Below are 13,959 nucleotides of genomic sequence, written 5' to 3'. Positions count from 1 at the left end.
TAGTTTCCTTATAAGCTGCATCTCATTTCCCTCCCCCACTCTTCCCTTTTCACACCCCTATATCACTTTATTCAGTTCCCTGAAGATCACCCAAAGATGGAGCCAGTGCTTGGTTGCAGAAAGTCCTGCTCTTTTATCTGCCTTGGAAAAAGAACATCTGAATTCCCTGCTGTGCTTCACATCTTCCCTTCCCTTTGTCTTTTCACTGCGTCTCCTCTCTTACCATTTTATTTACATGATTCATTTTCTTTTTAGTCTATCAGTTATCGAGTGCCTTCTACTTTCACTCCCCTTCCTACTGTGTCTTTCTCATCTTTTCAGTTTTTTCATCTGGATTTCTTATTCTTAAAGGACCTCATTCATTAAAAAAAAAAAAGCCTTGACATTTACTAACAATGGGAATATGGCTATCCTAAGAAGATTCTAAAATTGTAATTAAAGGACGAATGATATCCAAAGCTTGATGGATATTGGCTTTCTACTCGAACACAACAAAGATAATAGGAGCAAATAGTCTCATCTACATTTTCTCACTTAAGGTGCTGTTTACACGAGAACGCAAACGGTTGTATCCGCTACTTTTTTATTTCGCATAGCCTGTTCGTTCACACGAGGCCGTAACGGAAACGCGGAAACGGACCCCTAAAACGCTAACGGGTCCCAAGGCGGATAGATCTGCGGACGGAACGCTCTGGGGGGCCAAACGGCTCCGTGTGTACGTCCTATGCGATCATTTCCTGATAACGATGAAGCCATAGCCCCGCCTCTCCCCACCGCTGCTGCTCTCTGCTGTAGCATGGTCAGTAGCTACTGTCAGTAGCTACTGACCATGCTACAGAAGTAAGTGCTAATCTACAGCTCCTCTACCACAACCATCAGCAACAAGTGGACATGGAGAACTACATGAACTACATGTGGCTAAATCCACCGCGGAGAATAAACAGAAGGGCAACCATGGCAACCATCCACGGGGGTCTTCTTCGCTGCTTTCTGGTGTATTTTTGTGGTGAAATTACAGCGCCACTTACAGGCCGGGCATATGTACTACGCGTCTCCAGTCTCGTGTGAACGGAAGACTTTTTTGATATCGTAATCGGTTCGTTTGTGTTTGCGTGTAAATGGGGTCTAAAACTTTATAGGCTTCATTTATTTATAAGTATCTTTCTCTCATGCCTCATGTGCAAGTCTTTCAGTCATGCAATCCCTTGTAGTCTAGTCATTCCACATGCTGTTTTTCATCTTGATTTTTCTCTTATTTAGGGACTTTATCCATAAAAAACATTAACATTTTAAGTTTGCTATGTAAGTGAATATGGCTATTCTACGAATGCTATTATACATTTGAGTTGAAGCACGCATGACATTTAGAGCTTCGTTAATGATGGATACTGCATTTCTGTTTGATACAACATAGATAATTAGAAAAAATTGTCTCTTCTCTGCAATTTCTCTCTTAAAAATGTATATGGTATTTTTTATTCACATGTTTCTTTTTTCTTTTTGTTCTTTCAGTCGTTCAGTGTCTCTGCCTTTCCTAATGTTTCCTTTCATACTACCCCCTTCATTCCATGTGCCTTTTTGTCTTTATTTCATCAGATTCGGGGACCTCATTTATAATTTAAAAAATCCTCTCTAAGTTTTTGGAACAGAATATGGCTATTCTAAGATTGTTTTAACATTTTAATTAGAGGACGTTTGATTTCCACAGCTTGATGGACATTGGCTTTCAGCTTGAACATGACATCATAGATAATTGGAAAAAACGTTTTACTTCTCTGCATTTTCTATCTTTATACGGTATTGTTTATTTATCTGGTTCTTTTGCCTCATGTGCAAGTCTTTAAATCATGAATTTCACTCTCCTTCTTACTGTTTCCTTTTATTGTTTCACCCGTCATCACATGCTCTTTGCGTTAGGGCTGCACGATATTGGAAAAAACTGACATTGCGACCCCCCCCCCCCTGCATTATATATTGCGATATGAAAAAATACAGGAATTGAAGAAAAGACCGTTTTTTTTGTCCGCAAACCATCCTTTCTTGAACTGTAATGCTATACAATTGGTATTTTTCTAACTATATTTAACCGGATGAAGGATTTTAGTCACGGACGTCTGGATCTTGAGTTATCAGAGCAACAAGCTGAGCTAGCTCGGTTAGCAGCGCCGAACTGCCCTGGAGAAACACATGAAACGACTTCATTCAGTGTTTTTACCTTTAATCACGGGGTCCGTTTGCTTTGGAGATCTGATTGTGATTGGTGGTTTGCTGTCACTCACTCAAGTACCCCTGACATGAAAGCTGCGCAAGTTTTCCTTTTGTAGCAAGCAGCAAAAGAATTGTAACATGACGTGTTTGAGTTCATTTGCCTGCTTAATATCGCACGTTCTAAAAAAATCGCACGTCCTGCGATGTGAATATCGCGCATATCGTGCAGCCCTACTTTGCGTCTTGATTTCCTCTTCTTTAGGGACCTTATTCATAAACCATCCATTCCTTTATAAGGTAATATAGCTATTTTAAGATGGCTTTTAACATTCCAATTGAACCATGCATGACAGCCAGAGCTTGGTTAATGATGGATATTGGCTTTCTGTTTTAATGCAACACAGATAATTAGAAATTAGAATAGAAATCCGCGTGAACCCACTCATTTTCGGCTCCAGATATTTTTTTTCAGAAACCTCAGTTTTGGCTTGGTTTTTAGCCGTAAACACCGGGGAGTAATGATCCCTTTTAATAATCCCTGCGGGCCTCTCCTGCTGTGTTATACTTTATTCCATCCATCTCACTCCCTCATCCATATCCTTTCCTTTTTATCTTTGTGTGTCTCTTTATGTAACTTCCTCCTGTCCCTAGCATATATTATTAATGCTTCTTCCTTTCTGTTCCATTTTCTTCCCCTAGATTTTGGGGAGGTGGAGAATCTCCTGCTGCACAACCTCCCGTCTCTGGTTTGCCGCCTGTCAGACTGGCCCTCTCTGCTCTGTGACACCCCGGGGCTCCAGCTGAGTGAATTTAAAGGACCAAGGGCCACCCAGTACTGCATGGTGATATTGCTGCACCTCGCCATGCAGTATGGAGACAGGTGAGCATAAATACACACAAGAATGAATGAAAATGAATCACCATTTCACTCACTTTTTCTGTCCACATAAAACAAAAACACAATAAAAACAACCACAAAAGTAACAATGACAATATTGCTAACATAAATAGTGAAATACAAAAAGACAATAGCTGACATGACATCACTCATATTAAAGTGAATACAGCTCAAATAAAAACCTATACATAATGGAAATGATGAAAAAAAAAAAAAAAAAAAAACTTTTTTTAATAAAAGATAAATACATTTAAAATAAATGAATAGAAAATACAAATAAAAAAATTAATAAAATACATTTAAAAACATTAATACATCTCAAAGTAAAATAAATAAATTAAAATTGAAAAACTAAAATGTTCCTCGCTGTTCAATGCTTCAGACATATCCTCATTTTCAATTAAAAAAAACGCATTAAAAGTTTCCAGATAGAAATAAAGGCCTCACGTTTTCCTTTAGAAATGTAAGTAATGTCCGCCAAAGAGAGCCATGAAAACTTATAATTACATTTTCTCCTAAATAAAGCTGTGAAAAGCTTCGAATGCAGGAGACATATTTATGAAAAACTCTTTATGTGTGTGTTAGGCGTAGTTGAATACATTCCTGCTTATAAAAAACTTGGTGAACTCAATTTTTGATTTATTATGTTGCAGCGTTTTAAATAATTGAAAAGGGAGAAAAGCAATTGGTTTTGCAAACATTGGGCTTATTAGAAAGGCAAATCTTAGCTCAGTTTTAAATTGAGAAATATCTCTGAGCTGTTTTTCTTGTGGAAATTAAATAAATATTTCAGTAGCAGTAAAAATATTCTAAGCACTTGTTCTGCTGCAGAGTGGGTTCTGTTCGAAGGAGCCTAGGTTTCATGTGGGATGAGAATCAATATGAAGATCAAAATGTCACGAAAGCCCTCTCTGCTAAAACGGTAGCCTCTGCTCCTCTGCAAATGAACTTATAGTTTAAGTATGTCTTGAAAATCATTGACGGAATCAAATATTTCTCAATTTTAAAAACTGGAAATATTTGTGTGGTATGGACGAGAGTCTTAAAGGTCACCTATCATGCTACTTGTAGGCATGGGTCTCAGATAATATACAAATATATAAAAAACGTGTCTATGAAGTGTTTTGCTCAAAATACCAAACAGATCACCCATTCTAGCCATGCCTCATATCCCTCTATTTCACTTCCTGTTTCAAAAGTGCTGATTTTGTGGTAAACACACTTTTATTATACTTGCGCATTTGCCTTCATCAGAATAATCTCCATTAGGGATGCTCCGATCGCCAGTTGTGGGGCAGATCGCCGGAATCATATACATTATTCAAGTTTACATTAACTTTGGATAATAACACGGGAGAAATGAGCGGAAGCGCTCTCTCTCTCTCTCTCTCTCTCTCTCTCTCTCTCTCTCTCTCTCTCTCTCTCTCCTGACAGCCTGTCAGTATGTCATGCAGCTCACTGATCCAGTAATGAGTGACCCGACAGTGAAGAATAAATATACTTATAACTAGTTTAGCTAGTTCCAGAGGTAGATCAAATAGCTAAGTGTGTTAGGTCTAACTCTTAGTGTGTGTGTTGCTCCACTCACCGGTCCGTCACAGCGGGTGGAGCAGCAGGATTTCTGCTTCACACACGTTGCACACCGCTATTTTACTGTCATTTTCGGACACCTTAAAATACGGCTGAAGCCATTTTGTCGAGCTTGTTTTGCCGCGCACAGAGAAAAGTGTTATTTATTTTAAGTACCGTAATCATTTTACGTCATGCGATCGTCTCGTGATCGGCATTTTTAGAGAGCACCGATCGATCGCAGCATCCCTAATCTAAACATATAATCACCATTTTATGAATTTTGAAGCGAAATTGCAATCGTCAGAAGTAGAAAGCTAACGCTTGGCTTTAAAGGAACTACATCACGGTCACATGACTACACGTCACCACCACTAAGCTAGAGGCCACTAATGATCGGCTTGATGACAAACAGTATTCTCATTTGACACTCGTTAGCAACCGCCTGTATTTTGATTTACTGATGAGTTTCATGTCTTAAAACAAAACGTAAAAATCTCTAAAGGTTATTTTACTACACACTTAGGAATCTAACCATTGACTTCAAGATGAGGGAACTGTAACGGCCCGTCCACACAGCAGCGTTCAAAAAATCTTCCAACGCTTCTCTGCCCATTGACTTTGAATGGGGTGACGTCACTTTGCCTCGCTTTTCGCCGAACTGCATTGTGGGAAGCAAAGCAAAGATTTCCAGGCTTTTCAGGATTTTCAGGATTCAAAAGTTGAGCAATGTTCAACTTTTGAAGCTGAGCTGGAAGCGTCAGCCAATCAAATCCCGTTTATGCAAATCTGACAGTACAAGCGCTAGCCAATCAAACCGCGTGCAAGCTGAGAGAGCCAGACCGCAGTTCATTTTCTATATTCCTAAAAATGGAGGAGAAATTAGTTATTGTGGTAGCAAATCACCCGGTTCTTTATGACCAGTCGCTAATAACTTACCGGGATACAAACCGGAGGAACCAGGCATGGAGGGAGGTGGCAGAGACAGTGGGTGAAACTGGTAGGTTTTCGCCTGTTTGGGGATTTTATATCCAGTTGACTTCATTTTAACATTGCTATTGGTTTGTATGCGGGGGCGGGACATTCATGAGATTGGTTGTTGGTCGCGTTGCTCACAAAAAATCCCCAAGCTTTCAGACACGCCCAGCTCCAAGATTTTCAAGATTTTTTTTAAAGCTGCTGTGTGGAAGGGCCGCTAGTGATCAAATGCTAACTCATTCCCTGCTTTAAGGACTCATTCCTGCACCACTCTGCCACCCAGCTCTATTAAGAAAGCTGCTGTCTTTGTACTGTATGTAACTCTCTCGCTGCTTCATGAGCACTTCTGCGGCCTATCGATGGCGTTCTTAAGTACATATTTTATGACCTCAGAGAAAACGTGGGCTTACACGGAAAGCTTAATTTGTCCTTCTTTGGAACCTCGGCTGTGCATTGCCCCCCCGGGGAAAGGGGATGAAAGCCTCCCCAACACTGTGTGGTCTCGTTAAGATTAATGGGAGCTGTGGCCAGATATTTACATAGCGTGGGAGGGCTGAGTGTGTGCGGGGAGAAGATCTGTGTGTTTGTGTGTGTGTCCGTTGTTGCTAAACATCCCGACTGCTTGTGTGTATTTATGCGTGAGAAAGAGAGATAACAAGTGTGGGTCATCAACAAGCCCCTGCAACACTTTGTGTTTTTGCCCTTTGTTACTGTGTGTTTGACATGAATTCAAGTATGTGTATGTATGAGTGTTTATTAGGGCTGTACCCGAATATTCGAATATATGCACTGCGGCTGCCAAATTGAATTTATAGAAATCTCCAATATCAACGTAAGAGCTTGTGCCTCTTCGGGGGGTGCTAACACTTAACCATAAACGTTATCGTTTACTTTCTCCGTCTTTATATGTAAATATGGCTTTTTCTCCTAATCACTATCACGTTGTTTCCATAGCAACAACAACTTCCTGTCAACAGCGCTAACTCTCCTTCAAAAATAAAAGCATGTCCATACAAAATAGGAAGCCGGCTTGGCTTACTATTTCCCTATTCCTATATTCCTATTGTGTTCTTTGAAATTGAAAAAGATATTGAATTGTGTTTGTTACTTTCGTTGCAGTTGTATATGTCCTAAGTGTAATGTGGCTTAAATTACACTTAAAAGCCTGTGACACGAGTTTCCCCCATCATCCAAACCCATCAATTTGAGTAAATATTGTCGCTTTGAAAACGGTTACTGAACTGATTTTGGATATTTGTACTTTGATAACCATTAATCTGCCCTTCAATGTTGACCATTTTCTGGATCTTCTCGGGGATTCTTCAAGTCCCGCCAAATTATGTGTGACGTCATTGCGGGCACAGCGCTCCAGCTGCACCGTTCAGGATCCCAGCATCTGCATGTAAACGCACCTTCTTTTTTAAACTGACGGTTCGAGATGACTAGTAGCCCAATATTTCATTGCACAACAGCTGTTGGGAGGCTGTCACAGGCTCTTTAAGACATATACAACTGCAACGAAAGTAACAAACAAAATGCATTTATATATTTGGTACCCCTTCTGGTCTAAGAGTGAAACAAACTCATTCTGTTATTGTTCAGTTAAAATTCATTAAATTATGTCTGCCACCTTATATATTTATATTTAAGGATTTACTGATTTGCCACAGTAATGTCAGCTATGTTATTGAATTAAAATATTAATATTGTGGTTTTCTAAGTTAAAATTAAATCAGCATATACTTCTGCCAGGTGATGCCACCCTTCAAAATCTCCTGCCACCCTCTTGCCACCCCATGAATATGTGTCTAGATCCGCTCCTGCATCGCGTCCTTTTTCCTTTTCGTTATTTCAAGCAATAAAAACTCGATCTTCTCTCGAATTATAAAAAATGTCGGACACCCAGGGCTCGAGTTCAGGGCGTTCCGAGCTGAATAAAGGCGTCAAATGGCGGCAAGACGCCCCCCCTGGCGAAAACGCTATGTGACACTATTGCCCATGTTTGTGTTTGTTTCCCAGGCTCATCCCGGACCAGACGGTGTTCCCCAGTGTGGTGTGGCTGCTGCACTCGGTGCAGGCGCAGGGCGACTGCGCTCCTCCTCGCTTCGTGCTCCGCTCCGCCCTCTACCTGCTGGCAGCGACACAAGACAAAATCCCAAACGTCGACGGGGTAACTCAGATCATCGCTGCACAGAAATCAAAACATATTCTTCTCTGTAACTTCCACATTTTCACAGTAGAGAAAAGCATTATGGTCTTTTTTCTAAAAGTACAATTTTGAGGTATTTGTACTCTTAGTATTTTCCTTTTTATGTTACCTAATTATTTCTCCTCAACAACATTTTAGAAACAGATATTGTACTTTGTACTCCACTAGGTTATTTGGACATATTTAGCTCCTATAGATTATCAGCTAATGGTTAAGCAATGTTCATTTTTTATTTCAAGCATCATACTGTTACACGCTCTGATGTAACAACAGTATGCTATTGGAAAACTTAACAAAAAGGATTAATATCTAGTGCAAAAATATATATCAATTAATAAGTGCCACAGTGACGCGTCCTAAAACCAGGAAGTAAACTCCTTCCGGTTCCTTCGACAAAAATGCAATGCAATTTCTCCATAGGATTTTGTAAAATAGCTGGATATAAGGTCTGTGGTTGAGACACATTTAAGACACGGATCAGTTTTGTTCAGCCGGATAATCTCCACATGTCTACCCTACTTTCATAATTTTCTAAATCATAAATCTAGTCGCCAGAAGCGAAATGCTAACGTTATGCTATAAATGAACTACAGCAGGGTCGCTGCTTCAACGTCACGCCGACTTAAGATCCATATTAAAAACTACAGATTCTAAATAGTACAAGTTGAAGCGTTTGTTTGAACAGTTTGCAGGAGGCAGGTTCTTGCTTTCAAGCAGAACAGGGCCAACAAACTTAGCGGGAGTGTTTACGTGTTCGGTGGAATGACGTAAAACGGCCTCCACAACTTCTGTAGTCCTATTCAGCCACTTGGTAACAACCATCGTCTTTCAGACACGTAAACTCTTGGGGTCACTGCTGATGTATTTAATGTCGTAGAAGAAAACGTGATCCGTCTCTTCAATGTGTCTCAACCACAGACCTTATTTCCAGCTATTTTCCAAAATCCTATGGAGAAATTGCATTGCTTTTTGGCGAAGGAACCGGAATTGGTCAAATGCTAACTTACTTCCGGGTTTTAGGACCCGTCACTGTGGCACTCTATAGTGACATATAATTATAGGGTCAGATATTTAGAAGCTGAATATAAAGTCATTCAAATTAGCTCCACCTTTACAAGCTGTAATGAACACATTAATGCACCAATAATCATAATCCAATCATTTTATATTCAAGATTCTAAAATGGGCCATGCATAAAAATTACTTTTACTTTTGGTACTAAAGTATATTTTGATACTTTTGTACTTAAAATACTTCAAGTGCAGAACTTTGACTAAAGATCTAAGTACTTCTTCCTCCTCTAACTGTGTTTTATGCTTTTCAGTAATGACCATTTTGTATATTTGTCTTTTTTCAGTATTTTCAAGAGTTGTACCTTTTATCTCTTTAAATCTCACCACAACACACACTGGCAGTAGGTAGGTGATCCGCCTCGAGGCATATTCAGCGAGATTCAAGCGGTACAACATTAAAGTGTCAAGATTTCCTTAAGATGAAGGAGTGCAAAGTGTTGTTTTTCCTGTTCACAAAGAAAGAACAGCATGCACTGCAGCTGGAGCTCTGGTGGAGGACAGCTTTTATTCATCTTAAAATGCAACAAATAGTATTTCCTCAAAATAATGTTCTTCTGTTTCCTTCAAAAAGCATCATATTATATTATTGCACATTTGAGACGCCTCCACTGGACTCCTTTGTTTACTTCCATATGGGGACATCACTAAGTAACACTCACGCTACTATTGGCTGGCGCTCCAACACATTGCACGTGATAGGCTAAGGGGCGGGACATCTCTAAGCAGTTGACCAATCACAACAGAGCCGGCCAGCTAACCAATCAGAGCAGACTAGGCTCTGGTTTCAGACAGAGGGTGAAAAGAGGTGCTGCAGCACAGGCAGTATGAGAACAATAAAGAGCTTGTTGAACATTAAAGCAAGGAGACATGTAGGGTTGCAAAGGGGCGAAATATTTTCGGTAAACTTTCGGTAAGTTTCCCGTAAGTTGGGAAGTCAAGCTGGGGAATTTTGGAAATATTCCATATTGGATACTTTCCATGGGAATTAATTGGAATTTATGGGAACTAACTGGGAATTGAAGGTAATGTAATCGAATTGTGTCATATCCAAGTATAAATATAAACATTTTGTTTTGTCATAAGAAAACATCCATGCAAAATGATACAATTAAAAAACATAATATTTCAACCGATTTATTTGTAAGTAGAACAGAACAAGTTTACATTCTTTGATTGAACAATCATTTGTTTAATTGAAGAACAAAAACATAAATGTTGAGTTAAATATTACTTCTAGAAATCATCTGTGCATGTGATGGAGGAATGCACAGTGCCTGTAGGCGGTGTGGTCTCAATAGCCATGCAGTAAGCAGTGTGCTATGGCATGGATATTCAAGTGTACTTGATTGGCTTTTTTTTGTTTTAGTCAAGTTTATGCTAAAATATACTTTCCCCAACTACATTTAAGTTCCCTATGAAGAGCCAACCTTCAACTTTGAAAATTCCCGTTTATTCCCATAAATTCCCGTGGAAAGTTTCAATCTTTGAAAATTCCCAGAATTTTTGCAACCCTAGAATGAAGCTGGTAGCTCCATATATGACAATTTGATTGTTTGTGTGCTTATCATAAGTAAAGTATGTTTCAATCTTTTTTACCAACACCGAAGGCTCATTTGAGCTGCATCAGCAAGGCGCTCTCCTCCCAAAGCTTCTCGTCCCTCTACATCCACCACCCTGCCCTCCTCCACTTCATCTATCGATATCCCGATCTAGTGGAGAAATTCGGGTCGCTGGTCCTGGAGCTTTGGTTGACCAAGCAGACTCAGCGCACAGATGCAGAGCAGAGCATGGTAAGGGGGGCAAATAGTTTAACTTCTTTCAAGTATTCATCAATAAATAATTGTAGTGCTTTGATTAAAAACACATCAACAAGTTTCACTAATTATTTCACTAACATTAAGTGTTAGAAATGCACGAAAGTTTTTTTTTAATCATTCTCTTTAACTTCTCGCGAATTAATTGTAATGAAAAGCTGGTCGGCTTTCATTTCTTGGTACAGGAGACAGGAGAGCAGAGAGAAAGCGGTGCGGAGGAATATAAGGAGCCGGACACAGAGACACGGGAGCTTCTGACTCTGATGGAGAAACACCCAGCTGTCCTGCTGACCCTCCTGGTGAGAATTAAAGACCCTAAACAAGAAGCTGCATTTTAATTGGCTATAATAAAGTGAAGACGCTTTTAAATGTTGCCTGATTTTATGCAGTGTTTCACACCCAGTTAGGACTAGCCAGGAGCAGTAAAACAGGGGGTCCGCGGGGTCTTAAAAAGTATTAAAAGTTGATCAATCAATTTAGCAAAAATTAAGGCTATTAAAAAGTATTAAACGGCCTTTCCTAAGGTATTACATTTAGTAGCTTGTTTTCAATAAGTATATTTGAATTGTCCAAAGAGGTTGTATTCTACAGTCTGCCTGAATGTAATCATTGCGTAGGTGTGTAGTGTGATTCTGTGGAGTTTATTTATGGCATCCCGTTGATTTTGACGTCATCTGAACAGAACATCGAAAGCTCATGGCTTGATAGCGCGAAGCTACATTTACGCCGGTTGTTAAACATCGTTATGGGGAAATGCAAGTCTGCGTCCAAATGGTTGGAAGATAAGGAGGAAGGACAATCAATACTGTATATAGTCAATGTGAGGTAAAGTGTGTCGCCAAGGTAACCGGATAAAACTCAAAGTGGCGATGAGTTCTTAAAATGTATGGAAAGGGTCTTAAAAATGGTCTTAAAAGGTTTTACATTTGACTTCAGGATTCCTGCATATACCCTCTAATAAGACTTGGTGTTATAGTTTATGCTAGGATTGGGCAATTGTTCCTATTTTTCTATTGTCGAATATGTGGGAATGGGGAAATTAAGAAGTCAAATGCCAGCATGGATGACAAAATAACTGTCAAAGAAAAAATATCCAGTTAAATGAATAAGCATTTAGAAAACAGAGTGATGATTTTATCCATGCCTCCCTTCAGAAAAGGATTACTTGGTGCTACAATATGATATCATCTTATAATATAAAGAAGGAGAAAAAATACATCAAATCCACAAAGAGAAATTCAGTTTTCAATCTGTTGCGAGATAATTGAAATATAATATAAGAAATACATAGAAGGCTTCTCAATTCTCTAATTTGCCCTCCTCGACTCCTATCCTCGTGTCTTAGTCCCGCCCACAGGAGATGCGAGCGGAGGAGTCTTGGAGGGGAACCGAGGAGAGAGGAGGGGAAGCAGCAGGCGGTTAGAGAAATTAGAAATCTTCTCCTCTGAGCGGTCATTTTAAAGAGACGTCCATTAATGATGACAGGAGGCACAGCAGCCCCCTGGCCGTTTCTCAATCTCGAGGAAACTGGCTTCCAAGCCAATATTTCAAGGATGCTACGTCATCGAGTGCCGCCGAAGTACTGTTCCAATCTTCAGCATACTTGGAATTCCACCGAGGCTGCATCCTTGGTTTGGGGGAAACTTCGAGGCTGCACATGGGTAGACTTCACGTCCTTAAAATCCCCACAATGCTTTGCACACGGACCAATTTCAAAAACCCTTGCGAGAATGGCTGAACTGACGCAGCACACATTTAAATGTAAGTATGTAGTGGCGTAGAACATGTGTTGGTAAATATGTTACTTTATTACATTTGTTATCACCAAAAATGTGTTCCATGAAAGTAAAGCAAGTTCATAATTAGATAGACATCATGAGGTATTTATTTTCGGTACAGTTTATGTTGAAACCGGTAGAGAGGGTGGCACACTTGTTAGCCGGTTCCATTTTTCTTCGTTTTCCGAAGCCGTGGCTTGGAAGCATACTTTCTTCGTTTCTGAAGGAAGTGACTTGGAAGTACACGACTACCAAGCCAGCATCCTCGAGATTGAGAAACACCCTCTGTCTGATGGACAGATGTGTTCATGATGACTTATATATTTACTTTGATTCATTCACAGTGCGGTATAATGAGAAAATAACAGGCTACAGATGCGGACATATACACACACATATATTTATATAAATATATACAATTTCAGAATCGAACAAGTATGAGAGCACTCTCATAAAAACGTAACACAATCAGACACAGGATATATCTCCCCTCGGTCCTCGATGTGCATTTAGAGAAATTAGATGTCCTTCAATATGGCGCGCTGAAATCCATTTCCGGGTCACTACCGGAAGACCGAGGAGGGGAAATTAGAGAATTGAGAAGCCTTCATTGCGTCTCAAAAAGAGAGGGGGCAGCCATAGTTCATCCCAGTCTAAGTCGTATTGAAAAAGGTGTACAACTCTTATGGAGAGCAGGCATGAGAATAAAATAAGGGAAACCAGATTGTAATTAAGGATTTAAATGAAATTGTCACTCGTGCTAATTGACAAAGCTCAGCGACAGGCACGCCGCTCCACATGAACACATCTCTTAATGCAAAGTAGCGAGCAGATGGTTATTAGATAAGATTATTTTTAGACCACAACGTAGCACTGATAAGCAAGTTCCCTTAGATGTCAGAAAACCAATCGTCTTATCTGATCAAAAATCGTTGTATTGCGTTTCGACAATGCATAACCAGTGTTTGTCTTTTAGAAATGGAAAACAAAATATATGCATTCAAATGAGACAGTGGTCCGTACTGATCGAATGTAAAAAGAGACAATTAATTGCAAACAACAGCAACGACTAAAGCAATCCCCTACATTCGGTGACCAATCATCTTTTCAATCATTGAAGTACAATTAAATACCAATTAGATCAAGCTAGTTTATAGAAAACACAAATATATTAAGCAGCATTTTATTTATGTTTACCTGGATTCATTCCCTTAGTTATTTTGACTGTGTTATATAATATAATAGAATCCTTTATTATCATTATACAGGCACAATGAGATGAGTAGAGCTGCTCCTTTCTTTAAGGTGTCATCAGAAATACAAAAAACAAACAAGAGACTTACAACATACTTCAATATGCAGATACAGTTAAAGTGCAGGAAAATAAATATGTTTGAATGTGTATACAAATATATATAAGATATTATTGCTA

At 39.4% G+C, this 13,959-nt stretch overlaps 1 protein-coding gene across 3 annotated transcripts in view; it reads left to right on the top strand.

The window, feature by feature from the left end:
- Positions 1-13,959, top strand: part of mei1 (meiotic double-stranded break formation protein 1) — a 130,357-nt gene that overhangs the window by 66,340 nt on the left and 50,058 nt on the right. For all 3 annotated transcript variants that reach the window (XM_079642566.1, XM_079642565.1, XM_079642567.1), the window contains 4 exons: positions 2,908-3,088; positions 7,673-7,823; positions 10,543-10,725; positions 10,935-11,048. In XM_079642566.1, the coding sequence (XP_079498692.1) occupies positions 2,908-3,088; positions 7,673-7,823; positions 10,543-10,725; positions 10,935-11,048 (629 nt within the window). The remainder of the gene's footprint in view (positions 1-2,907; positions 3,089-7,672; positions 7,824-10,542; positions 10,726-10,934; positions 11,049-13,959) is intronic.

Source organism: Notothenia rossii (assembly GCF_949606895.1).
Source record: "Notothenia rossii genome assembly, chromosome: 8".
Lineage (NCBI taxonomy): Eukaryota > Metazoa > Chordata > Actinopteri > Perciformes > Nototheniidae > Notothenia > Notothenia rossii.
Note: the sequence above shows the minus strand (reverse complement) of the source record. Positions and strands in the feature narration are given on the sequence as shown.